The sequence below is a fragment of the Anabrus simplex genome, chromosome 2 (genome assembly GCF_040414725.1).
Source record: "Anabrus simplex isolate iqAnaSimp1 chromosome 2, ASM4041472v1, whole genome shotgun sequence".
NCBI classification, from domain to species: domain Eukaryota; kingdom Metazoa; phylum Arthropoda; class Insecta; order Orthoptera; family Tettigoniidae; genus Anabrus; species Anabrus simplex.
Genome location: NC_090266.1, coordinates 1026356613 through 1026384245, shown reverse-complemented (window position 1 = coordinate 1026384245; position 27633 = coordinate 1026356613). Strand labels below are relative to the sequence as shown.

Genomic DNA, 27633 nt, shown 5'->3' with positions numbered 1-27633 from the left:
CAAACTAGTCCAATTCCCGGCAAGAGTCTGGTTTGGCATGGCAATAAACAAAGCACAGGGTCAGACATTTAGCGTGGCTGGTGTTGATCTCAGTGGAGAGTGCTTTCCTTAAGGACAGCTTTACGTATCGTTTTCGCGTGTTACATGAAAACAGTGGCGTGGATATGGGGGATATCCCCCCACCCAATGAGGAGCTTGTACTAATTATTATAAATAGATGCATTTATTATTTTTATGAAGGTAAAGTAATAAAATAATAAAAACCTGCATTAGCAAAATTATCCATTTAAACGTATATTATTATTATTATTATTATTATTATTATTATTATTATTATTATTATTATTATTATTATTATTCCAAGAAAAGCCGCATCTACGCCACAGCATCAAAATGAAATCTTTTAGCGTTCAGTGCTAGAGGAAAAACGACTGATGTCGTATACTAGGGAATTTAATAATTCTCGTTTAAAAGTAGCTTATTGGCTTCATTCACAACTGCTCCCGTGCGAAGACGGAACGGGTAGTTAATTTGCGGTGTAATATTGTTACAAGTGAAGGTAAAAATATATTTTAAATATATATTAATATTTTTGCTTTCGGTCTTACGGACCATGCAGCTAGCTACAATTTTGTATTTTTCTTATTATTAATTATCTTGATGAATTGAACTTATACATTTAAGACGCACACAAACAGCCAGAGAAATTAACCAGACGAAGTTAAAATCCCCGACCCGACCGGGGTTTGAAACTTGTGCCCCCCCTCCAAGTGAAGCTGACCTGGGAAATATTGCGCTGTCTGCCAAAATATGTTGTCACTGAGAACCAGTAGGAATTAGTTTCTACGTTTACGTCATTAAAGCGATAAAATTTTATAAACACTTGCCAAGTGTAACGTTTATTGATCGCTAGAGATCGCTAGTCTGATTGCTGAATTTCCACGTGAGTTGGAATACGTAACTTAGAACTGGTTTTAGTTTCCAAATCTGGAAGAGGACTTACGGTATTGTATTTTTCATCGTCAGACCAACTTCAAATATGATCTTCCTATTTTCGTGGGAGTGAACGTTTCCAACTGTAACTGGATGGCGACTACGGAGGGCTAAATATGAACGCGACTCCTTGATCTCAACGATGGAACATTGGCGATGATGGTGTTTGTTTTTTAAAGGGGCCGAGGATGAACAAGGCAAATAATTTAAGTATCATTTAATTAATTCCGGGCGTCTTGGACTTCCCTAGCTGTAAATGTTACGATCTATCCTTTAATTCTGTAGAGTAATGTAATCATTTTAGCTTGATTTTGATCACAGTATTCTTTCCATTTCATATTCCTCAGTATTTACTTGATGTAGAATTGGAAGTCCTATTTCGTTCTTTGCACGTCTTGTAGTCATGATTCGTGTCAGTGATTCCTTCCGTAATGATTATTCTCAAGTGAAACGTCAAAAAGTGATAATTCTCAAGATTTTAATCACCATGAATCGAGATATTAAACTAATGCAATTAAATCATATGTTGAGTGATACTTTGATTTAAATAATTAAAAATGGTTTTGGGCGAAGTCATCCTGGTAGTCATGCCACTTCATGTCAAGTGCAGTTAGTCAGCTTATCTGACATTTCCTTTAATATTCGGGCATGGCAAGTTATTAGAGTGAATAATAATAATTAATTAAATGTAGCATCATCCTTAATTGTGGTAATAATCATATTTAATTAATTATGTGAGTTGATTTTTAATATTGTTTGGTATTTTATGGTGATACTCAGTTATAATAAGGTGTGTTCATGTCTTCTGTTCAACGCTGATACGTGTGAATTTGTTACGGTGTTGGAAAATTAAGTTGGGTCATTGTGTCCTTTTATGATATTGAAGTGGAACATCTTACAGCACAAGTTAGCAAGTGTTGTTGCTTTATTATGGAGTATCATATTAATGAACTTATGTAGTTCTACTGCACATTGAACAAGGGGCGTGCGGTGAAAACATTCGTTACCCCAGCTGCAAAAATGTTTTTATAAATATAAGCAATCGTAGCACCACTACACTCTCTAAAGTCAATATTACCATTTTATAAGGCTGCATTTTTCGTGGGAAGGTCTACCTGAGAAAGGTCTTTCAAGAACATTGTCAACTACACAGTCGTACCTAATTCCAAATTGATATTTACGGCAGTAACGACACCATCATAACTTAATCTAGAGCATATTTTAAACAATGTACTTCGTAATAGCACAGTCATAGTTTACCAAAAGGTTCACTGGGACTAAATATTAATTTTTTTAACTTAGAAAGCCTAACTGGTATTTTCTCACGAAAACGTTACCTATAATCCAAGAGGAATACTACAAAACATCACTATATACCACTATACAAAATTATTTTACTTCGTGCTTAGCTCTGTGTTCATGCTGGGCAACCTAAATATTTTTCTGCGGGTATCGGAAAACACACTCTACACGTGCCATCAATGAATTGCTCAAAAAGCTTCATACATGCCGAAATCCAAAAATAAAATATATTTTTCTATATTACAATATTGATTCAATAAACTGGCTCTATTTTAATTAGCAAGACGATGTGCAAGTGGCTGTACTGTTAATACGCTGATATTTATTTTGTAGTCTCTAGTGTGTGGCCCTGAAAACTTCGAGTGTCAAGTATTAAAACTAACATCCCTTACCTAAGCTAGCTGGCCTGTCGCCGCCAATTGCTGATGGCAGAGGGCCCAGAGCCCCGCCCCGCTCCCAGGACATGGAAGCTTCAAGTACATGCATCGACCAAGCGACTGCAATTTCACTGGGGTAGCTCTCTTTCGCGTCGGCCAGGAAACCCAGCTCGCTGGAGAAGCTGAACTGCTGTAGTGCGAGCGGATTGTCGAGACATCTGTACTTGGCATGGCTTAGATGTTCGCAGTTGTTAAACGTTTTAAATAGTGTTCTAAGGAATAATATTAAAATGTAAATACAAAATTATTTACCTCAGCAGCGCCGGGGTAGATGGGTTTCATTGCACGCCACTGCATTCAACTAAGATACAATGTTGTTAGGAATAATGCCTTCCCGTGTTAAATAGAGAGATCTATTCTGCTGCGTTTATTCATCTCATCTCATCAACTTATTCAAGTTGAATTTCGCTTTGTGGGTACTTTTGCAGTTTTATCATCGAATTAGACCGGATAATTGACCTAATATTAATTCAGTTGCAGACTAATTGTACGATTTTCTATAATGGAATTTGGTTTGGGATTACTTTTGACGTTATTCTTCCCTGATAATCATAACTGTGTTAGAACTGTGTACCATAAGTGTAGGCTATATTTTGGATTTATTTGTGTTATGACTAGTCGTGATTTTTATCTTTCCAGCACATCGTTGTCTTGTATTTGTGTGATTTATTTATGGTTCTGAAAGTCATTTTCTGTAGTGGATGTTGTGGATCCTTACTGTGAGATGTCGCTGCTGTGTCTATGCCACAGCGTTCAATAATTTGTCAATACTTTTCCTTTTCTTAAGTTGAGCTGAAACTTCAACCAGACGAGATCCCAACATATTTTAATAATAATAATAATAATAATAATAATAATAATAATAATAATAATAATGTTATTGGTTATACGTCCCATTAACTAATTTCAAGGTCCTTTTGGAACTCCGAGGGGCCGGAATTTTGTCCCGCAGGAATTCTTTTACGTGTCAGTAAATCTACCGATACGAGACTGAGGTATTTGAGCACCTTCAAATAATATCGGACTGAGCCACGATCGAATCTGCCAAGTTGGACTCGGAAGACAAACGCTCTACCGTCCGAGCTACTCATCCCGGTTAACATATTTTAATTACTTTGGTGAAGATTTAACAATGTACAATTATTAACAATTCTTAAATTAAACATTAACAAGTGTTAATTATCTGAAGGATCTGTGATTTATTTCTTTAAAAAAACGGTTATTGAATTTAATATTTTGCTTCTTCGAAGTTATTGCTCGAGAATTTCATTATTTTCGAGAAACGCTGTAATAATTATTAAATGAGCATACAAGAATTAATTAAGTTAAATTCATTTTTAGAATTCGATTAATGACTTATTAGGACGATTTAAATATTCCTTCATGTAAAGTAACAAACGCTCAACTAAAGTTTTGGAGTCGTGATTTCAGTTTCTTTTGGATAGTTTGTTAATGAATTTGATTGTTTCAAGAAACCATTGGTTTTCCACATCTTATTTATTATTTCTAGAATATTTGACATACCCAAACTTTTCCTCATCTCTCGATTTTCAAACTTTAGACTTATGAACGCCCACAACTGCGGATCCTCATGACTCTACTTGACTAAACAGGCACATTATCATGTTATGGAATCACGCTCTATTGTTCCTGCTGCTTTTATTGTAGCAGACACGATATTGAAATTATTTGCGTGTATGATTTCTTATTTACTTTGATATCACATTGTTATCAAAATAAGCTGTTTCTCATTCTGAATATTTCAATAATGACCTCTTTCAGACTTTGTTTCTAAAACACCCTTACCTTGGAACGCGAGTGCTAACCGAAGTGTTACCCTTATAAGTTTGTTCATATGGCATGTCCAACAACTTTCAAATTTAAAAGGAAGACAATTCAGACCGACAAAGACCTTTAGTTTAACTGAAAATACATTTTAAAATTGCTTTAAAAGAAACAAGAAGATAATAATGTAACATTTTCTAGCCGAAAATTGTAATGTGTAGTACAAGAGAAGAGTATCCTATAGGTTAAATGTATGTAACTGTCCTAAGTTGTATAATATATGTAATTACAGAAAAATCGTTAGTAACGTTCTACATACCTTTCTGGATCTTCTTTAGCTCCATGGAGAATTTTATCAAATTCAAAGGATAAAGCACTCATTTCTTTATTAATATCTCTGCTGAAATATTGCACAGTTCTCCAATGGAGATAGTTGGCTGTGGAAATTAAAATATATAATTAACAGTTACACCTATCTTTCAAATACCGTACCATACTAGTAAATTAATACATTTTGAGACATACTAACAAGAATTTGTAGATTTGTTTCACCGTAGACAGGAACAGCCTTCTAATAGCACAATCACAAAATGTAAATACAAGATAACAACATCGATCTAATTTAAATTAATCTAGTCTACTTCTGCTTAATGAAAAGAGTGAGAAAAGGATGCCCATTTTCACCTAGGCTATTCATGCTGACCCCCCGCTCTAGAAAGCCAAGAATAACGCCTGTGAGGATTTGTCGTGCTAACCACCGGAGACCTCGTAATCTGCAGGCTTTCGGGCTGAGCAGCGGTCGCTTGGGAGGCCCTGGCCCTTCTAAGCTGTTGCGCTATGTGTGGGATTCATGCTGACTCTGGATCATTGCATGAGAAAGGTTGTTGAAGAAATGCAAAACGTGCCTATTATCCCATTTATTCAGGCATATGTCCGAGAAGATGAAAGATCTTGAAAAGGAAGAGGGGAATCAAAATAAACCTTGTCACGACCAAGGAGTTACGGGTAAATGGCAGAAACATGAACCTACTGGTTCTAGAAAATGAGACGAAATGAGCTCACTTCTGTTGCCGAGGAAGCATTATTTCTAGAAATGTAGCGGCAAATGAAGATATCCAAAGGCCAAAGGAACTTAGCCCAGCTCCGACCAATGTGGAAGTCTCGAGAACTGAGGACTAGGACAAAATGGAGGATCATTGAATGGAACGTGAAATTCGTACTCTACGGCTGTGAGACGTGTACGGTGACCGGAGGTTAAGTCCATATTTTCATCAACCAGTGGTTGAGAACCATCCTAGGAGTGCGATGACCGGACACAATATCGAATCAAGAACTGTGGGAACACACCTAACAACGCATGTCTGAAGTCCAGATAAAAGAACGTATGGACACGCCTTGCACTGTGCTGAGGTCCTGACAACGTACCAAAACAGGCTTCTGAATGAAACCCACAGGTAGCTAGAAGAAGAAGAAGGACAGTGTGCCGTCGAGCAGTGGGAGCAGAGGCGGCTACGGTTGGGAAGTCCTGGAAGAACATTAAGGCAGTAGCAGTAAACTGAGTTATATGGAGAGCCCTATTGCTCCATCTACGAGTGATCGGAATTAAGTGAATCACTTAATGGTTATTAGTAAATGACGCGAAGGTTGTTGCTAGTCTACTTCCATGTATTTTGTGGATTTACATAACCAGACAATTGAAACCTCGGTTTTCGAGTAAGCCGTATTGTGCCCTGTACGGTGCGGTTTACTGGAGAAAGTTTTGAAATCATTAGAAGAATCTGTAAGTTTCCTATCTTACGTTCTCAGTTCAATACGGACAAAAAATGAAATTCTTAGATTTAAATAAATCATTAGAATCTGGTGACTGCAGTGACTGTAATTTATATACAACTGTGGTACGATACGGATTAGTATCCCTCTGTCCACCTGTTCTTTGATATGCAGAATATGATTATTAAGTCCCTTAAAACTTAAGGCGTACGTCAAAGAAAACCATTAGCCGCTCCCAATAATATTACTGGGGAGTAGTCGGGAAGTGAATTTGGCCAAGACTATGAACCACAGTATGTGCTCATGAATACTACGAGGGCTGTAAATAGAACTAACAAGTACAGCTGCATCGCATTCCTTCAGTGTAGTCACCCGCAAAGTCTGTTACCTCTTGCCAAATGTCGGGAAGCCGTTGGGGACCGCTGGGAGGGTGTTCTCCGCGCGGAGTACTGATACCACGTCAGGAAATTCCCGGACAGGCCATCGATGGTCTACAGCAGGGCCTCTCAAACGCCCAAAATCTCACGCGTGCAAATTGAGGCGCAGAGTTCCTGTGCACAGTGCATCGGTCCCATTCGCCTCGGCTCGGACCAACGCTTCGTCCCTGGGCTACTCGGCTAAGCTCGACTCAACTCGGCTCGGATTTGGAGCGCTACGGAGCAAGTGAGGAAGAGGAAGACAGGCAGGCGTGGGGAAAGAGAGAGAGAGCGCGCGCTATTGCTCTAAATCGAGGAGTGCGGGTCTGCACTCTGGTCAACCAAGCGAAGTCGTCTTTTGCACTGTGAGAGGTCCTGCTCTACGGAAACAAGATCACTCAAGATGTCAATCTGATCTTGAGGAAAGGACGGCCGACCTGTGCGGTGCAAATCCGCAGTCTCATTCCGATCTGGACGAAACGCCTTGACGCATCGTACGACCGTCTTATACGGTAATGCATTCTCGCCACAAGCTTCACGTAATCTTCACTAACATTTTGATACATTTTTTCCACGGGCAACCTCCATTTTAATCCACGAACTCTGATCCCTTTTCAAAATATGCCTTAGAGCGGGGAAATCGACACTCTTCACTTCAACGCCACACAGCTACAATACTCCCAATTGGATGCCCGTCACATGCACACTACACATCGACAACAGCGCCACCTGACCGCTCCCATATCCTATTTGCTCATGCCCATCTCCTGTGAGTGTTTGAACTACGTTGCCACTACTTTACTTACAGCCCTCGTATAAAGCCTCTGTACTTCCCCAAGCTGTATGTCACAAATCGTGGTAAATCAGCTCTGCAACTTCAAAAAGGAAAAGGAACTGTGTATCTTATTAGCAATTACTTTTCACGACGAAATAGCTGTGTATAATATCGCTTTCGGTAGCATTATCTTTCTTGATCTGTTTACCCTCCAGGGTCGGTTTTTCCCTCGGACTCAGCGAGGGATCCCACCTTTACCGCCTCAAGGGTGGTGTCCTGGAGCTTCAGACTCTTGGTCGGGGGATACAACTGGGGAGAATGACCAGTACCTCGCCCAGGCGGCCTCACCTGCTATGCTGAACAGGGGCCTTGCGGGAGATGGAAAGATTGGAAGGGATAGACAAAGAAGAGGGAAGGAAGCGACCGTGGCCTTAAGTTAGGTACCATCCCGGTATTTGCCTGGAAGAGAAGTGGGAAACCACGGAAAACCACTTCCAAGATGGCTGAGGTGGCAATCGAACCCAGCTCTACTCAGTTGACCTCCCAGTGGACCCCGTTCCAGCCCTCGTACCACTTTTAAAATATTCGTGGCAGAGCCGGGAATCGAATCCGGGCCTCTGGGAGTGGCAGCTAATAACACTAACCACTACACCACAGAGGCGGACTCAGTAGCATTATAATGAACGAAATAAATAACGTACACTAACTAAATTTCGCTTTAAGAAGGTGATTTTCTTCTGTGGTTTAAACGTCAGTGAAAAGTTAACTATGAAGGTGGTCGTTGTGACTGTGTGTCCAGTGGAACGTAAAGATTTTGAAATGGATAATATTTTTATAAAGGAAAGTGCGCAAAATTAATAACAAGGTGACAACAGACAGAATTCATGTTTACCTTCCAACAGTAGCTTACCTGCCGGGCTGAGTAGCTCAGACGGTTGAGGCGCTGGCCTTCTGACCCCAGCTTGGCAGGTTCAATCCTGGCTCCGTCCGGTGATATTTGAAGGTGCTTAAATACGTCAGCCTTGTGTCAGTAGATTTACTGACACGTAAAAGGACTCCTGCGGGACAAAATTCCGGCACCTCGTCGTCTTCGAAAACCGTAAAATTAGTTAGTGGGACGTAAAGCCAAAAACATTACTATTATTATTATTATTATTATTATTATTATTATTATTATTATTATTATTATTATTATTATTATTATTATATAATTCGCTGGGGCCATCAAGGACCACGTTAAGTCTTGTTGCATTTGACACTGAACTTGGCCTTCTTTAGAGCCCAGATTTCCCTCATTCTTTGTGAGTGGGCCTGCTTACGCTCCTCTGTCCAAGGGGCACCGTGTCTTCTCTTCGGTTGCTCGTCTCGGTTTAGCCCGTTCGTCAATATTTTCTTGCGGAAGAGATCTCTGTTAAGGGCGTCTTCAGCTGAGATATGTAGCATTTGCAGGTCTTCTTTGGTATTTCTAAACCAGGGAATTGTGGTTTTGGGGTTTGAATCAAAAAAGTGAAAGATTTCTTTAGTTAACTTTCTTCCTTCCATTCTTTTCAGATGACCGTAAAATCGTGCCCGTCTTTTTCTGATTCTGTCGGTAATTTTCTCTATTTTGCTGCAGACTTCCTTGTTGGATCTCTTTTGATAGATTCCATTTCTGTACTTTGATCCCAAGATTCCTCTCACAATTTTGCGTTCTCTTTTCTCCAGTTCTTCAAGGAGTCCTTTGTTAGCATTTAGAGACAGAGTTTCGGCTGCATAAAGCACTACTGGCTTCAGAACTGTTTCATAGTGACGTATCTTGGTGTTTTGGGATAGGCATTTTTTGTTGTAGATTGTGCGAGATGTTTGGTAGGCTATTTCCAGTTTGCGTACTCGCTCCTGAAGTGCTTCTTTGTCTAGTCCATTTTTCATGATGATCTCACCCAGGTATTTGAATTTGTCTACTCGGGTGATGTCCCCGTATTTTGTATGGAGTTTTAGTGGAGCCTCTTTGATGTTAGTCATTACTTCTGTTTTCTCAAACGATATCTGCAAACCAGTTTGTTCGGCAATTTCCTTTAAAATTTCAACTTGAGCTCTAGCGGTTTCTATGTCGTTTGAGAGAGCAGCAATATCATCGGCAAATGCTAAGCAGTCTGTTGCGATCCCCTTGGATTTGGTTCCTATTCTCAATGGACTGTAGTTGGTTTCCTGTAATCTCACCCGCCAGGTTCTGATGATCTTTTCAAGAACACAGTTGAAGAGTACCGGGGATAGCCCATCACCTTGTCGGACTCCTGTTTTGATGTCAAAGGAATGCGAGAGACATCCGTGGAACTTCACCTTGGATTTTGTATCGGTCATGGTGGCTCTAATTAATGCCAGCAGTTTCAAATCAACTCCAAATTCATTTAAGATGTTTAACAGGACTTCCCGGTCAATGGAGTCGTACGCTTTCTTAAAGTCCACAAAGACAGACATACTGCTTGGACCTTAGTGTACAATATCTGATGATCGTTTACAGATTTTGGATCTGTTCAGCTGTTGAGCGACCTTTTCTGAACCCTCCTTGGTATTCACCTATTTGATGTTCGACTTGTGCTTCCAAACGCTCCAGGATGGCAAGTGATAGAATTTTGTAAGTCACGGGTAGCAAAGATATTCCTCTGTAGTTGTTGATGATCTTCAAGCTGCCTTTTTTGTGTAATGGATGGATCAAAGCTATCTTCCAATCTTCGGGTAGGGTTTCATGGTTCCAGATTTCTTCTATTTGCTTTTGCAAGATATTAAGTGATTCCTCTGGGGCATATTTCCATAGTTTTGCTACTACTGAGTCTTCCCCCGGCGCTTTGTTATTTTTGAGACGGGCAATGTGGCGCTTGATTTCTTCTCTACCGGGTGGTCTGGAATCTGGGTACCTGAGTAAGGGTTCCTTGGTCTCAATGGCGCTTTGCGGTTTAGAGCAATTAAGTAAATTCTTGAAGTAATCTGCCAGAATGCTGCAATTTTCTTCATTTGACGTCGCCAATGTGCCGTCCTTTCGCTCAAAGCATAGAGATGGTGGTTTATAGCCAGTGAGTTTGCGTTTGAAGGCTCTGTAGTACTCTCTGCTTTCATTCTTCCTAAAGTTATGTTCTATCTTTTCAATGAGAGATTTTTCGTATTTACGTTTCTCAGTTCTGAACACCCTAGCTGCTTGGGCACGTTGGGTTTTGTAGGTTCCCCAATCATTTTCTGATTTCGTAGAGTAGTACTGTTTCCACGCACTGAGTCTTTCTTGGAGGACTGATTCGCAGGTACTATTCCACCAGGCATGCTTTTTGCTTCTCTTGATTTCTGCAACGTCTTTGGCGGCCTCAACAAGGAGACTTTTGGCGTTGTTAAAGTCACAGTCATTTGGTCTAGCCTTCTCCTGGAACTCCTCGACCTTTTGCCGAAGTTTATCATTGTCGAAGCGTGTGATCTGTTTGGTTGTCTTCCTTGTGTTTGCGGGAATTGGTTTGAATTTGATAAGAGACATATAATGATCTGAGGCCACATTGATGCCTTTCTTTACCTTGACATTCATAATCTCAGGGCTGTTTCTCCTGGAGATTGCAACATGATCAATTTGGAACTCTCCGAGAGCTTGGACGGGAGAACGCCAAGTCATTTGCTTTCTGGGTAGATGGCGAAAGTGGGTCGACATGACCTGCAGGTTGTGATTTTCGCAAATGGACACCAGTCTTTTGCCGTTGGGATTTGTTCTTTTGTGAGCAGGGTAATTTCCTATAACTTACTTGTACTTCTGTTCACGACCTAGTTGGGCATTGAAGTCACCCAAAAGAAGCTTGACATGGTGTTTGGGGATTTTGTTTAATTTTTCATCCAGTAGGTCCCAGAAATTATCAACTTCGTCTGGATCAGACTTGTTCTTATCGTTTGTAGGAGCATGTGCGTTAACTAGGGCGTAGGTTTTGTTCGCGCATTTAATTGTGAGTATAGACAATCTGTCATTCACAGGTTCTAAATTTGCAACCGATTTAAGGATCTTGGTTCTAACAGCAAACGCGGCCCCAAGCATCACAGCTCCACTGAGGATTCCTCTTTGCGCTTTGCTCTTGAAAAATCGGTAGCCTTCGGATTCAAAAATCTCTTCATCTGGGTACCTTGTTTCCTGTAGGGCCATTATGGATATCTGATTTTCGTGAAGAGCTTTGGTGAGGGTTTTCAGCTTGCCAGTTTGTGTAAGTGAATTTATGTTGAAAGTTTCTAGAAAGGTTTTAGACCTTGGCCCGAGTTTTTGACTCTTCGGGGTACACCGAGACGCTCCAACTCGTCTCTTGCATGATGTCGAGTCTCCCCCAGAATCCGAACGAGACTCGTGCGCCGTGGCGTTCACGACGAGGGATTTATCCGAAGATTTACCCCCTGGGGTATGTTTCTTGAAATGTTGTGCCATCATGCTTTTTGACTTGACTTTGCTTTGGACGGGTACCCATCCTTTTACAACTAGGGTTGTTAGCCCTAGAGGTTGCCTCAAGATGTTTTCTGGCTTCTGGTCATTTACCAGTCTTCGCCGTAACCCTGGCAAGGGACCAGTTTTTTTTCACGGTGGTATTTTATTTCCCTACTACCCTCTGACTCTGCTGGTGGCAGAACCAGCGAGCTTCCCCAATTCCAACGGGACGCGCCCGATGGAGGTAACCGGTAAATCCCCACACGGGATTATTATTATTATTATTATTATTATTATTATTATTATTATTATTATTATTATTATTATTATTATTATTATTATTATTATTATTATATAATTCGCTGGGGCCATCAAGGACCACGTTAAGTCTTGTTGCATTTGACACTGAACTTGGCCTTCTTTAGAGCCCAGATTTCCCTCATTCTTTGTGAGTGGGCCTGCTTACGCTCCTCTGTCCAAGGGGCACCGTGTCTTCTCTTCGGTTGCTCGTCTCGGTTTAGCCCGTTCGTCAATATTTTCTTGCGGAAGAGATCTCTGTTAAGGGCGTCTTCAGCTGAGATATGTAGCATTTGCAGGTCTTCTTTGGTATTTCTAAACCAGGGAATTGTGGTTTTGGGGTTTGAATCAAAAAAGTGAAAGATTTCTTTAGTTAACTTTCTTCCTTCCATTCTTTTCAGATGACCGTAAAATCGTGCCCGTCTTTTTCTGATTCTGTCGGTAATTTTCTCTATTTTGCTGCAGACTTCCTTGTTGGATCTCTTTTGATAGATTCCATTTCTGTACTTTGATCCCAAGATTCCTCTCACAATTTTGCGTTCTCTTTTCTCCAGTTCTTCAAGGAGTCCTTTGTTAGCATTTAGAGACAGAGTTTCGGCTGCATAAAGCACTACTGGCTTCAGAACTGTTTCATAGTGACGTATCTTGGTGTTTTGGGATAGGCATTTTTTGTTGTAGATTGTGCGAGATGTTTGGTAGGCTATTTCCAGTTTGCGTACTCGCTCCTGAAGTGCTTCTTTGTCTAGTCCATTTTTCATGATGATCTCACCCAGGTATTTGAATTTGTCTACTCGGGTGATGTCCCCGTATTTTGTATGGAGTTTTAGTGGAGCCTCTTTGATGTTAGTCATTACTTCTGTTTTCTCAAACGATATCTGCAAACCAGTTTGTTCGGCAATTTCCTTTAAAATTTCAACTTGAGCTCTAGCGGTTTCTATGTCGTTTGAGAGAGCAGCAATATCATCGGCAAATGCTAAGCAGTCTGTTGCGATCCCCTTGGATTTGGTTCCTATTCTCAATGGACTGTAGTTGGTTTCCTGTAATCTCACCCGCCAGGTTCTGATGATCTTTTCAAGAACACAGTTGAAGAGTACCGGGGATAGCCCATCACCTTGTCGGACTCCTGTTTTGATGTCAAAGGAATGCGAGAGACATCCGTGGAACTTCACCTTGGATTTTGTATCGGTCATGGTGGCTCTAATTAATGCCAGCAGTTTCAAATCAACTCCAAATTCATTTAAGATGTTTAACAGGACTTCCCGGTCAATGGAGTCGTACGCTTTCTTAAAGTCCACAAAGACAGACATACTGCTTGGACCTTAGTGTACAATATCTGATGATCGTTTACAGATTTTGGATCTGTTCAGCTGTTGAGCGACCTTTTCTGAACCCTCCTTGGTATTCACCTATTTGATGTTCGACTTGTGCTTCCAAACGCTCCAGGATGGCAAGTGATAGAATTTTGTAAGTCACGGGTAGCAAAGATATTCCTCTGTAGTTGTTGATGATCTTCAAGCTGCCTTTTTTGTGTAATGGATGGATCAAAGCTATCTTCCAATCTTCGGGTAGGGTTTCATGGTTCCAGATTTCTTCTATTTGCTTTTGCAAGATATTAAGTGATTCCTCTGGGGCATATTTCCATAGTTTTGCTACTACTGAGTCTTCCCCCGGCGCTTTGTTATTTTTGAGACGGGCAATGTGGCGCTTGATTTCTTCTCTACCGGGTGGTCTGGAATCTGGGTACCTGAGTAAGGGTTCCTTGGTCTCAATGGCGCTTTGCGGTTTAGAGCAATTAAGTAAATTCTTGAAGTAATCTGCCAGAATGCTGCAATTTTCTTCATTTGACGTCGCCAATGTGCCGTCCTTTCGCTCAAAGCATAGAGATGGTGGTTTATAGCCAGTGAGTTTGCGTTTGAAGGCTCTGTAGTACTCTCTGCTTTCATTCTTCCTAAAGTTATGTTCTATCTTTTCAATGAGAGATTTTTCGTATTTACGTTTCTCAGTTCTGAACACCCTAGCTGCTTGGGCACGTTGGGTTTTGTAGGTTCCCCAATCATTTTCTGATTTCGTAGAGTAGTACTGTTTCCACGCACTGAGTCTTTCTTGGAGGACTGATTCGCAGGTACTATTCCACCAGGCATGCTTTTTGCTTCTCTTGATTTCTGCAACGTCTTTGGCGGCCTCAACAAGGAGACTTTTGGCGTTGTTAAAGTCACAGTCATTTGGTCTAGCCTTCTCCTGGAACTCCTCGACCTTTTGCCGAAGTTTATCATTGTCGAAGCGTGTGATCTGTTTGGTTGTCTTCCTTGTGTTTGCGGGAATTGGTTTGAATTTGATAAGAGACATATAATGATCTGAGGCCACATTGATGCCTTTCTTTACCTTGACATTCATAATCTCAGGGCTGTTTCTCCTGGAGATTGCAACATGATCAATTTGGAACTCTCCGAGAGCTTGGACGGGAGAACGCCAAGTCATTTGCTTTCTGGGTAGATGGCGAAAGTGGGTCGACATGACCTGCAGGTTGTGATTTTCGCAAATGGACACCAGTCTTTTGCCGTTGGGATTTGTTCTTTTGTGAGCAGGGTAATTTCCTATAACTTACTTGTACTTCTGTTCACGACCTAGTTGGGCATTGAAGTCACCCAAAAGAAGCTTGACATGGTGTTTGGGGATTTTGTTTAATTTTTCATCCAGTAGGTCCCAGAAATTATCAACTTCGTCTGGATCAGACTTGTTCTTATCGTTTGTAGGAGCATGTGCGTTAACTAGGGCGTAGGTTTTGTTCGCGCATTTAATTGTGAGTATAGACAATCTGTCATTCACAGGTTCTAAATTTGCAACCGATTTAAGGATCTTGGTTCTAACAGCAAACGCGGCCCCAAGCATCACAGCTCCACTGAGGATTCCTCTTTGCGCTTTGCTCTTGAAAAATCGGTAGCCTTCGGATTCAAAAATCTCTTCATCTGGGTACCTTGTTTCCTGTAGGGCCATTATGGATATCTGATTTTCGTGAAGAGCTTTGGTGAGGGTTTTCAGCTTGCCAGTTTGTGTAAGTGAATTTATGTTGAAAGTTTCTAGAAAGGTTTTAGACCTTGGCCCGAGTTTTTGACTCTTCGGGGTACACCGAGACGCTCCAACTCGTCTCTTGCATGATGTCGAGTCTCCCCCAGAATCCGAACGAGACTCGTGCGCCGTGGCGTTCACGACGAGGGATTTATCCGAAGATTTACCCCCTGGGGTATGTTTCTTGAAATGTTGTGCCATCATGCTTTTTGACTTGACTTTGCTTTGGACGGGTACCCATCCTTTTACAACTAGGGTTGTTAGCCCTAGAGGTTGCCTCAAGATGTTTTCTGGCTTCTGGTCATTTACCAGTCTTCGCCGTAACCCTGGCAAGGGACCAGTTTTTTTTCACGGTGGTATTTTATTTCCCTACTACCCTCTGACTCTGCTGGTGGCAGAGCCAGCGAGCTTCCCCAATTCCAACGGGACGCGCCCGATGGAGGTAACCGGTAAATCCCCACACGGGATTATTATTATTATTATTATTATTATTATTATTATTATTATTATTATTATTATTATTATTATTATTATTATTATTACAGTAGCTTACCTACGTTACCGGTACGATTGGATAAATATCAACGAAGTATGAAAAGGATACGGTAGTAAAAAGGGCCGTAGTTTTCAAAACAATTGATTATTTTTTCCCGTGCAAGATAATATATAAAGGAGTAAAATTGTTATTTTGTGTAAAGAATGTAAACTGCTGTTTGAAGTACAACGACTGAAGGATTTCTCATCAAATAGAAATATTTAATTAAATGAATAATTCATGTTACTGGCTTTACGTCACACTAACTACATTTACGGTTTTCGAAGACGCCGAGGTGCCGGAATTTAGTCCCGCATGAGTTCTTTTATGTTCCAGTAAGTCTATCGACACGAGGCTGACATATTTGATCACCTTCAAATACCATCGGACTGAGCCAGGATAGAACCTTCCAAGTTGGTGTCAGAAGGCTAGCGCCTCAACCGTCTGAGCCACTCAGCCAGGCTTCAATTGTTCTTTGAAATTTTCGCTATTTAAGTAAGAGTCGCTCTGATCATGGTCTCTAAATGCTATTTCCACCTTAAATAAAACTGCATTGATTGGTAATCGCATGGAAAGTCTGCTAAACCACACATTTTCATTACGTTTTTTGTTAGGAAGACAAGCATTTTCTCTTAAAGCGTCAGCAATTTGATTCTGACAATTTTAAAGTTCTTTAGATCCCACGGCACATTTTTATATGTTCCGAGGAACCTTCATGCTTTTGGAAATACCTCGTAGCACAGGACATATTTTCAAGTCTGTGGGGTTCCAGATTGCCCTGTTTCACTTCGACAATAAGACAAGGCCAACAAAAATGTTTCCGCAAATAGTGGCTACCGCATAAGCACGGATAGTCTATCTACTATACCAAGATACCTGGATATTTCGCGTGGACATCTATCCATAAGAACGTCTTTTCCTTTTATAAGTCAAAAGTGGTTGGCGATGACTGCTTGATAAAAATTTCTCTTCTATTCTCCTCCTTAAATGGCTTCATAGAGTAGTAAAATTAGCGTGGAGTGTTGGTAAGGTACCTTCAGATTGGACAAAAGCAGTAATTGCACCTATCTATAAGCAAGGGAACAGGAAGGATTGCAACAACTATCGAGGTACTCATTGATTAGTATACCAGGTAAAGTATTCACTGGCATCTTGGAAGAGAGGGCGCGATCAGTCGTTGAGAGGATGTTGGATGAAAACCAGTGTGGTTTCAGACCACAGAGAGGCTGTCAGGATCAGATTTTCAGTATGCGCCAGGTAATTAAAAAATGCTACGAGAGGAATAGGCAGTTGTGTTTATGCTTCGTAGATCTAGAGAAAGCATATGACAGGGTACCGAGGGAAAATATGTTCGCCATACTGGGGGACTATGGAATTAAAGGTAGGCTATTAAAATCAATCAAAGGCATTTATGTTGACAATTGGGCTTCAGTGAGAATTGGGAACATGCATCATTTTCAAAAATTTTTTTTTTGAAAAGTACACCAATGAAATAGTACGTAAACGTATTACATTGTGGTATGTTGCCTTGTTTTCTACCATTAAAAAAATATTTAATAGTGCCTTTCCGCAAGGCGAGTGAAACGGCCTCTGACGTAAGCGGCGCGCTGTGACGTCACGATCCAGTACCGCATGGAGCTCTACCAGCCGTTGTGCATCAGCCGTTGCTAAAAGCCGATTGTTTATTATTCATGATCGCGAATAACTTCAAAATGACAGAAGAAAGGTTCAAAACAGCACAATCAGACAATCTATCATGTGTAAATGTCATCATTCTTGAAACATAGTGACTTTTGTGGCCGCAGAAATTCGCGGATAACAAGCAAGTTTGTAAGTGGCGTCTTTTATATACGTGCAATGTACTGTAACCCATAGTATTAGGATAACAACGAACCTGGATAGATATCACATCACTTTCAACATTTCCTTCTAGACTGATTCCCCTATTAAAGAATAACATTACATTTTCGGGCTTTCAGCATTAGTAAAGTAAGAAATCGGATTTCAGCACTAACATAAACATATAGGTAGCATTATAGTACTAGTCCGCTTCTGTGGTGTAGTGGTTAATGTGTGCCACTCCCGGAGGCCCGGTTTCGATTCCCGGCTCTGCCATGAAAGTTGAAAACAAATAGTACGAGGGCTGGAACGGGGTCTACACAGCCTCGGGAGGTCAACTGAGTAGAAGGGTTTCGAATCCCACCTCAGCCATCCTCGAAGTGGTTTTTCGTATTTTCCTACTTCTCCAGGCACCTAAGGCCAGGGCCGTTTCCTTCCCTCTTCCTTGTCTATCCCTTCCGATCCTCCCATCCTCCAACAAGGCCCCTGTTGAGCATAACAGGTGAGGCCGCCTGGGCGAGGTAATGGCCCTCCTCACCAGTTTCATCACCATACCCAAAGTCTCACGTTCCAGGACATTGCCCTTGAAGCGGTAGGGGTGAAATCCCTCGCTGAGTCCGAGAGAAAACCAACCCTGAAGGATAAACTGATTAAAAAGAAAGAAAGAAGGAAAGAAAGAAAGATCATAGTACCATAGGGCTATAATCTATCATTCCCAAAAAAAATCTATTTATGGTTGGGACAACTGGCCTACCCACTTCCGGGGCCCATGAAAGAGAATTAAATATCTTTGTGGAGGGAAAAAGTTAAACATGATAAAGATAAATATGACTTCATCTAGTTTTCACAAGTCGGGCTGAGTGGTTCAGACTGTTGAGGTGCTGGCCTTCTGACCCCAACTTGGCAGGTTCGATCCTGGTTCAGTCCGGTGGTAGTTGAAGGTGCTCAAATACGTCAGCCTCGTGTCGGTAGATTTACTGGCACGTAAAATAACTCCTGCAGGACTAAATTCCTGCACATCGGCGTCTCCGAAAATCGTAGAAGTAGTTAGCGGGGCGTGAAGCTAGTAACATTAATTACATTTGGCTTTTAACAAGCTGAGCATATCAGGAAATAAAAGTGTCCTGGTGACATTTAAGTCGCTCAATACAGGAATGACTTTGGGTGCTGTGACTTTTACTTTTTTTTTTTCTGTTTGCTTTACGTCACACCGTCACATATAGGTTTTATGGCAACGATGGGACAGGAAAGGCCTAGGAATGGGAACAAAGCGGCCGTGGCCTTAGGTACAGCCTCAGCATTTGCCTGGTGTGAAAATGGGAAACCACGGAAAACCATCTTCAGGGCTGCCGGCAGTGGGGTTCAAAACCCACTATCTCCCGGATGCGACCTCACAGCTGCGCGCTCCTAACCGCACGGCCAACTCGCGCGGTATTTTTACCCTTCGGTTTATTGACTTGGCTTGTATAACCTAAAACTTAGGCTAAGTTGGATAATATTTTAAACACCTACGTCACTATTTTCACCTGTGTGCAATTATGTTATTTATTTCATTAATATTATGATAATTATTATAATTGAGCATTGTTAACTTATAAGACCCCAACAGACAAGCATTGGTTTTGTGTAGAGTTATACATTTGTTAAATTCACGTTGTTTCCTTTCATGGTGTACACGCCTATTCTTTGTTACATTATAGAGTAGCCTATTTAGATATAGACTAAATTTCTTTACCAATTAAGCTCTTCAATAAAGACATACATAACTGTCCCATGCCAAGATATATTGGTAGAATTAGAGCTGTCAAAATGGTTCATAACCCCTTCGATTTATTACCTGGACATGGATCACACAAAACATAGGTTAGGTTTGGAGAATACTTTAATAATCAGCATTATTCAATGCACTGTTTATTACTTTTTTTTTTTGCTACGGGCTTTACGTCGCACCGACACAGATAGGTCTTATGGCGACGATGGGATAGGAAAGGCCTAGGAGTTGGAAGGAAGCGGCCGTGGCCTTAATTAAGGTACAGCCCCAGCATTTGCCTGGCGTGAAAATGGAAAACCACGGAAAACCATCTTCAGGGCTGCCGATAGTGGGATTCGAACCTACTATCTCCCGGATGCAAGCTCACAGCCGCGCGCCTCTACACGCACGGCCAACTCGCTCGGTGTTTATTACTTTCATATTCCAAGATGTAATTGAAGCATTTAAATAAAGCATCATACATTAAAATTTTAAGTTTTACCACTAGAACAGCTGACATGGAAAAGTGATTTGAAAATTCAAACAAATTCATCTTACGTTAAAATCTTCAAAAAAATAAACTGTAGACTTTTCCGATATATCACCAGCATTTCTCCAGCTCGCAAAAATCCATTTCTCCCTAGTTTTAGCGTCTTTCGAATGTTTATAAACAATTTGTTTGGTATGGTATGCGATGTGCTATTGCACATCGGAACTCTACACCATTTATAAGTTTTCTGCCTCACTGTCTGCGCAGGATTCATTTTAAGTCTAAAATATACCACTCAGATTATTATCCAATGTATAGACCTCGAATTTAACCATACTAGACACTAACGTAAAGTAGAAATACGCGAAGTGTATCGTGCTTCTCACAGCACACTATGTGTTATTTCGTCTGCTAATTCAGTCAACCTGTACGATGACGTCAGGCCAATGAGATCGCGTACTTGCGTGACGTGACATTTTCGTAGATTTTTATCATGTTTGGAGTTATTATTTGTACATTCTGATCACATTTTTGAATTCTGCATGCAATTTTGAATCAGATTAGCATATTTTTAATTAAAACCCCAGATCATGCATGTTCCCTATTGATGGTAGAATGAGTTCTTGGTTCAGGGTACTTACAGGGGTTAGACAAGGCTGTAATCTTTCACCTTTGCTGTTCGTAGTTTACATGGATCATCTGCTGAAAGGTATAAAATGGCAGGGAGGGATGCACTTAGGTGGAAATGTAGTAAGCAGTTTGGCCTATGCTGACGACTTGGTCTTAATGGCAGACTGTGCCGAAAGCCTGCAGTCTAATATTTTGGAACTTGAAAATAGGTGCAATGAGTATGGTATGAAAATTAGCCTCTCGAAGACTAAATTGATGTCAGTAGGTAAGAAATTCAACAGAATTGAATGTCAGATCGGTGATATAAAGCTAGAACAGGTCGATAATTTCAAGTATTTAGGTTGTGTGTTCTCCCAGGATGGTAATATAGTAAGTGAGATTGAATCAAGGTGTCGTAAAGCTAATGCAGTGAGCTCGCAGTTGCGATCAGCAGTATTCTGTAAGAAGGAAGTCAGCTCCCAGACGAAACTTCTTTACATCGGTCTGTTTTCAGACCAACTTTGCTTTACGGGAGCGAACGCTGGGTGGACTCGGGATATCTTATTCATAAGTTAGAAGTAACAGACATGAAAGTAGCAAGAATGATTGCGGTACAAGCAGGTGGGAACAATGGCAGGAGGGTACTCGGAATGAGGAGATAAAGACTAATTTAGGAATGAACTCGATGGATGAAGCTGTACGCAATAACCGGCTTCGGTGGTGGGGTCATGTGAGGAGAATGGAGGAGGATAGGTTACCTAGGAGAGTAATGGACTCTGATATGGAGGGTAAGAGAAGTAGAGGAAGACCAAGACGACGATGGTTAGACTCGGTTTCTAACGATTTAAAGATAAGAGGTATAAAACTAAATGAGGCCACAACACTAGTTGCAAATCGAGGATTGTGGCGATGTTTAGTAAATTCACAGAGGCTTGCAGACTGAACGCTGAAAGCCATAACAGTCTATAATGATAATCTATGTATGTATGTTCTCCTCCTTTCATTTAAATAAAACGGATATTCTCGTAAAATACAAAAGTAATCCGCTGAGGGTTCTAAGCTAAAACACGCCTTGGAGGGAACACTATTCTTTCACACTATAAAATGAGATTTCAGTGCATAAGTACGACCTCTCACGCTACGTATTTACTTTTATGAACTAACTATGAATATCAGACTCACTTCCTTTTCAAACATACGGCAATACACAGTAATTACAAAAGGCCAAGAGCTCACTGTTATAGCTGTGCTACTCAAACACGCTTATGTTAGGCCTAGTAACTCCACCTTGCGGCCACGACTCACATTCTAACAACGGAGATTTATTTTAACTATAAAATAATACTTCGCACACCATTGTTCTAATGTATACTGAGAGTAAGCTTCTTGTTAGAGCTGTTAGAACAGTAGCCGCAACTCTAAAGGCAAAATACTAGTAAATAATTATGCCTTCGGACAGCCTCTGTGGTGTAGTGGTTAGCATGATTAGCTGCCAGCCCCGCAGTCCCGGGTTCGATTTCCGGCTCTACCACGAAATTTGGAAAGTTGTTCGAGGGCTGGAACGGGGTCCACTCAGCCTCGGGAGGTCAACTGAGTAGAGAGGGGCTTCGATTCCCACCTCAGCCATACTATAAGTGGTTTTCCGTGGTTTCCCACTTCTCCTACAGGCAAATTCTGGGATGGTACCTAACTTAAGGCCACGGCCGCTTCCTTCCCTCTTCCTTGCTCATTCCTTCGAATCTTCCCATCCCCCCCCCCACAAGGCCCCTGTTCAGCAGAGCAGGTGAGGCTGCCTGGGCGAGGTACTTGTCCTCCTCCCCAGGTGTATCTCCCGACCCAAAGTCTCACGCTCCAGGACACTGCCCTTGAGGCGGTAGAGGTGGGATCCCTCGCTGAGTCCGAGGGAAAAACCAACCTTGGAGGTAAACAGATTAAGAATAAAAAGGAAGGAAATATTTCTTCGGTTCATTTTGTTTTAGCGTGAGACTGAGATACTAACATTGGCAACAATGCTACGGGGGCTGGAATGTGCTCACTGTTCAACCAAGGCAAAATGCCCGGCGTACACATTTGGGAGTGTTCGGATAATATCGTCCCGGCATGTGTTAGAAGACAGCCGAAATATTCCACTGTCCCTATGGGCTGCAGTAAACGAAATGCAGCTGTATACTGTACGTACCGATGGTGGTCAAATGCTATACCATAGCAACCGCTATGTTAAACGTCGCAAATCAGCCCGCGCTTTTGTGTTTATTTAGAGACCTGCACTGAAGTACGTACTCGTGAAGGGAACGAACTGTGGCGTTTGCCGATTGAGTAATCACAATATAAATGGCACACTCTTCTCCTTTATCGAATAGGTTTCAGGGAAACAATAAGGGATCCAGAAAGGGATAAGATCATAAGATAATTGTTGTGAGAAATGTTAGTGCCGACGGGTTGTACTTGATGCACTCGAAAATTTTCTACTGTATAGCCTAAACACAGAACGTGAATGAACACATATCCAACACAGGTAACCATGACTCAAATCTAAACATCATCAAGATCCAGAAAGAAAAAGTATTAACGTTACAATCAAGACTGGTGTGCTGTAAACGACACAACATATTCAATTTACATGCGGTATAGTAAGTATTTCACTCTCCTCATACGTTATTTAGTATTCTCTCTCCATTTATCTATCTATCTATCTTTCCATCTATCTCACAGTTTAGTACATATTATAGCCCAACATTTTCTTAGTGGAGAGATTTATTGTTGAGTACCATTATTAGGCCAAAAGAGTTTACATTGAAACTATTCTCATGTAAGGGAAAAATATTATTACTCACCAATAACTCTCACTGGAGTTTTATGGAGGAGACGAAGCAACGAGAAGATGTAGTCCACTTCTTTTACTATGATTGGTTCATTGTAACTTAGTTCAACATCTTTTACATCCCTGAAGACTTCTCTAAGAAAATTCATCCAGTTCACCTAAAACAATAAATTTTCAACAGTGAAGATCCAAGAGCAGGAAAAGGATTCTAGGGCTATGCATGCACAAGTGCACTGACTTCTTTGGAGAGATCTGAGCATTTTCTTACGAACAAGTGAAACATATTTTTTGGAGTAATGAAGGAAATATTCAACAAAGTGTATTATTATTATTATTATTATTATTATTATTATTATTATTATTATTATTATTATTATTATTATTATTATTATTATTATTATTATTATTATTATTATTATTATTCCTTTACACTAACGTATATCATCCTTACGGCGAAAAGATAAAAAAAAATCTGTCCGCATAGAACTGTGTCAATTTGGAAGTAACCGTATCAGTCAACTAAGTGCATATTCTTAACGGTGATTTTTTTTACAATTGACTTTGCGTCGCGCGGACAGAGATAGGTCTTATGGCGACGATGGGCGATAGGATAGGAAATGACTAGGATTTGGAAGAAACCGGCCGTGGCATAAATTAAGGTACACCCCCAGCATTTGCCTGGTGTGAAAAGTGGGAAACCACCGGAAACCATCTTCAGGGCTGCCGATAGAGGGATTCGAACCCACTATCTCCCGAATGCAATGCTACCAGCTGCTCACCCCTAACCATACAGCCAACTCACTCGGTAACAGTGAAATCACCATGCGATTTTTCGTTCAAAGAAAACAAAGTGGAAATCCTATGATGCAATGACTGACAAACATTGTGGGCGTAGTAAGACATACCAGCTAATCTCGTGCACATTCATGTTAATGACCAAAGACACATGAAGTCTCATTATACCTCGCGGAAACATTATTACTAATATGTTTTGTTGAATACGTTGATGCAATTTATCCAAGTGTCTGCAGTACATATCCTAATAATTGTCCATCCGATTGTGTTTGAGTAGTAAGGAATGTCTGAACGCTGTACACGGAGGAATTCATTTTTAAATGTTTCAAACGGAATTCATTTTTAAATGTTTCAAACAATTAAGTTAATTCTTGAAATATATGATATACCTTCTACCAGGTGCTGAACGTCTCTGGAGGACCTGCAGACACAACAGCTCGTGGTGCGGGTCAGTGGGCTCTGAAGCGAAGTGGGCACTCTAATTCATACATATATTCTGCACATATTTTTAAATGCCAAAATGAATTAGTTTGTCGTATATGAGTTTCAATGGAGCAAAACTCCTCGATTTACCGTTAAAGTCATAAGAATTCCACCCAAACGCTAAACAATTACCTGGGTCAACATTTTTAGAATATTCACGTTGTGCTATATTCCTGAATTATTTTGAATGAATTTAATCATTTAAATGTAAAAATCGTAAGACTATATAGCAATATTCTCTGCGATGTGAAATAGCCAGCAACTCCACAAAAAACATATACACTACGGTATCTGATGAAATGTGTCCGGACATCTACTTGAAACGGGGATTATACGGTCCCTGTGACACCTATACGTAATGGCAGTTCTTAATAACATCTCTACCTCTAGCAAGGAAACCTTCCACCAGGTGCTGAACGTCTCTGGAGGACAGGCAGTCCATTCTTCTTAAGGATCTGTAGACGCAACAGCTCGTGGAGTGGCTATGAAGCGAAGTGGGTTTCCTAATTCACCTCAAACATGTGTTATGGGACTCAGGTCAGAGCTCTGGGCTGCTAATTCCTTGTCTAGAATCTTACTGTCCACACACCATTCCCGCACATTACCTAGCCTTATAACAAGAACCATTGTCGTGTAGATACACTACATGGAATAGTCATTACCAAACTCTGCCCTGCTTTACACATTAATCAATTGGTAAAAATGTTCTTATACCCTTCAACATTTCCATGGAGTATTGTGAGAAGGCGTAGTTCATTCCATAAATAAACACGCCCACGCTGTAATATCTTCTTCAAATATCGCTGTTGGCGCTGCACAAAATGACAAGTGTCGATCTCCTTGTATTCTTGCAGCTAAACACTCCCAGCGGACTGCAATGCGGATGAGCGTAATTCGATTCTCTAAGCCACACATTTCCATTTGCCCACTCTCCAGTGGCGCCACTCTTTACAGAATTTTAGACGGTCTTTACCGTTCACGGGAGAAGTGTTTAATTTATGGGTAGCTTCTTAATGGAGAAATCCCATTCCCCTTCACTCTCCATGCACAGTAATGGTGCTCGTCTCTACAATTATTAGCACTGCTTTACCAACAATTAATATTTCCCTCGCTGTCTGATGATTTTGAATATTTTCTTTAACGCTCCACGACCCACCTCTATCTTTAAGCACGACATACTTGGTCATGGTTTTGTTCTAATTGTACCTTAACGTTTCCACTTTAACAATCATGCCACCAAAAGTCAATTTGGACAACGCGAGAACAATTCCTAGACAGATTTATTTATTATTGATGAACAATACTCAGTACTGTGACTCCCTTTTAACGTGCATGTGTGATCGTAGCGAAATCTAGGTTTCAACTTATTATTACACAGGAATGTGTGGGTAACTTTGTTCCGATAAAGTATTTCAGATTTCTCGATAAGATTTACATCCACAGACCTAAATATTTCCATGACGTATCCTTCCCATGTACATCGCTTACTTAAGCTCTCTTATACCTACCTACAGCAGTTGCAACGGATTCGAGACCACTTTTTCTTAACAGTTCATCGCCAGTTAATACACCACGTCAAATCTTACATCGGTGCTTAGATACACCGCCAATGAATTCAATTTTCAATTCGCCGACCAGTGAACCCTTCTCACAATACATTTTGGAAATAACTCCACTCCCTAATAGATCTATTTTCTAATCCCACACATCCTATCACTCAGCATAGTAGTTAACTTTCCGACACACTCCGTAAACACACACACATTTTTCTCAAAGCATCGGAACTCTCTTCAACTACAGCAAGGACTTCGAATTTGATCAAATTGACGCTTCCTTCATCAACTCCATAAGACAAAGACCATATATTTTGTCATCCGTCAACCACAAAGTCTTTAATACTCCTAGAATACTCATATCACCCTGCCTCATACTTTGAGGGCCATTCAAGAAGAAACGAGCCGGGGGGCTATAAAATGAAATCGCTGAAATGATCGCAATACAATTCCCTGCGGAAGAAGATATGGTTCCTATAAGAGTGCTGAGGTCCTAAACTCGCCGCTTGAGGGACATGAGTGGGCATCATGTGACGACAGAGCGAGCATGCCTTGATCGTTCACTGCACCCAGTCGTGCTGAAAACAGTGAAGTGGAGGCCTCAAAAGAAGAGCAAAGTTGAGTAGAGCGTTTCCTGACAGCAGAAGGAGTGAGGGGAACGAAAATTCATCGAAGAATGACACAAACGTACGGAGAGCACTGCATGTCCGTTGCAAGGGTCAAGGCTAGGCAGAAGTGATTCAGGGAAGGACGGAACTCGTTCACCGATGATGCACTGTCCGGAACGCAACACCGCATTGCCGATGCCATTGTCCAGCAGGTGGATGTCCTCATTATACAAGACCGGCGAGTTACGCTAGCAGCCCTTGCCGCTGAGGTCGGAGTGAGCGTTGGAAGTGTTCACGCCATCATTAAGGACAGACTGAAATTTCGCTACTGGTGCGCCCAATGGGTGCCTCACAGTACTCAACCAGCAAAGAAAGCATGTCGAAAGGACCTCTCTAACATCTGCTGCGCTGTGCTAAGGAAATCACAAGTGGTCGCTGGAGACGAGACATGGTGTCATCACTTCGAAAACGAGGAAGTCTCCAGTGGAAGCATGCAGGGTCGCCGCCACCCAAAAAATCCAATGTGAGCTAAAGAAGACTCTGAGAGGCAAATGATTTACCTCGAACGACGACGTCAAGCAGTACGTTTGGAACTGGTTGACAACGCCGCCCCAGGAATTTTACGAGACGGCCACGCACCGCCGTGTGTCGCAGTAGGACAAGTGCCTCAACAGTGCTGGGTAATACTTTTGAAGTAACGGTAGCGGTTTTCATTTTTTAGCCTCCGGATCGTTTCTTTTTGAATGGCCCTTATAGAAATGCGGTACCTGCACGAGTCAGCCTCCGACACCAACACCTCAAGGTGTTTCTTACTTCACACTGTTCGCTACACTCTACGGGGTCATTTTTCGCACAGGATACTTTCCATGGTGTGAAACTTGTACAGTGTTAATAA

General features: G+C 41.2%; 1 protein-coding gene across 1 annotated transcript in view; it reads right to left on the bottom strand.

Moving 5' to 3' along the window:
* The window catches only part of LOC136863764 (neprilysin-11-like), a 204022-nt gene that overhangs the window by 120941 nt on the left and 55448 nt on the right, over positions 1 to 27633 (bottom strand). Inside the window, exons 8-9 of the mRNA XM_067140117.2 lie at positions 23313 to 23457; positions 4837 to 4954 (exon numbers count right to left, since the gene is read on the bottom strand). Of these exons, the coding sequence (XP_066996218.2) occupies positions 4837 to 4954; positions 23313 to 23457 (263 nt within the window). The remainder of the gene's footprint in view (positions 1 to 4836; positions 4955 to 23312; positions 23458 to 27633) is intronic.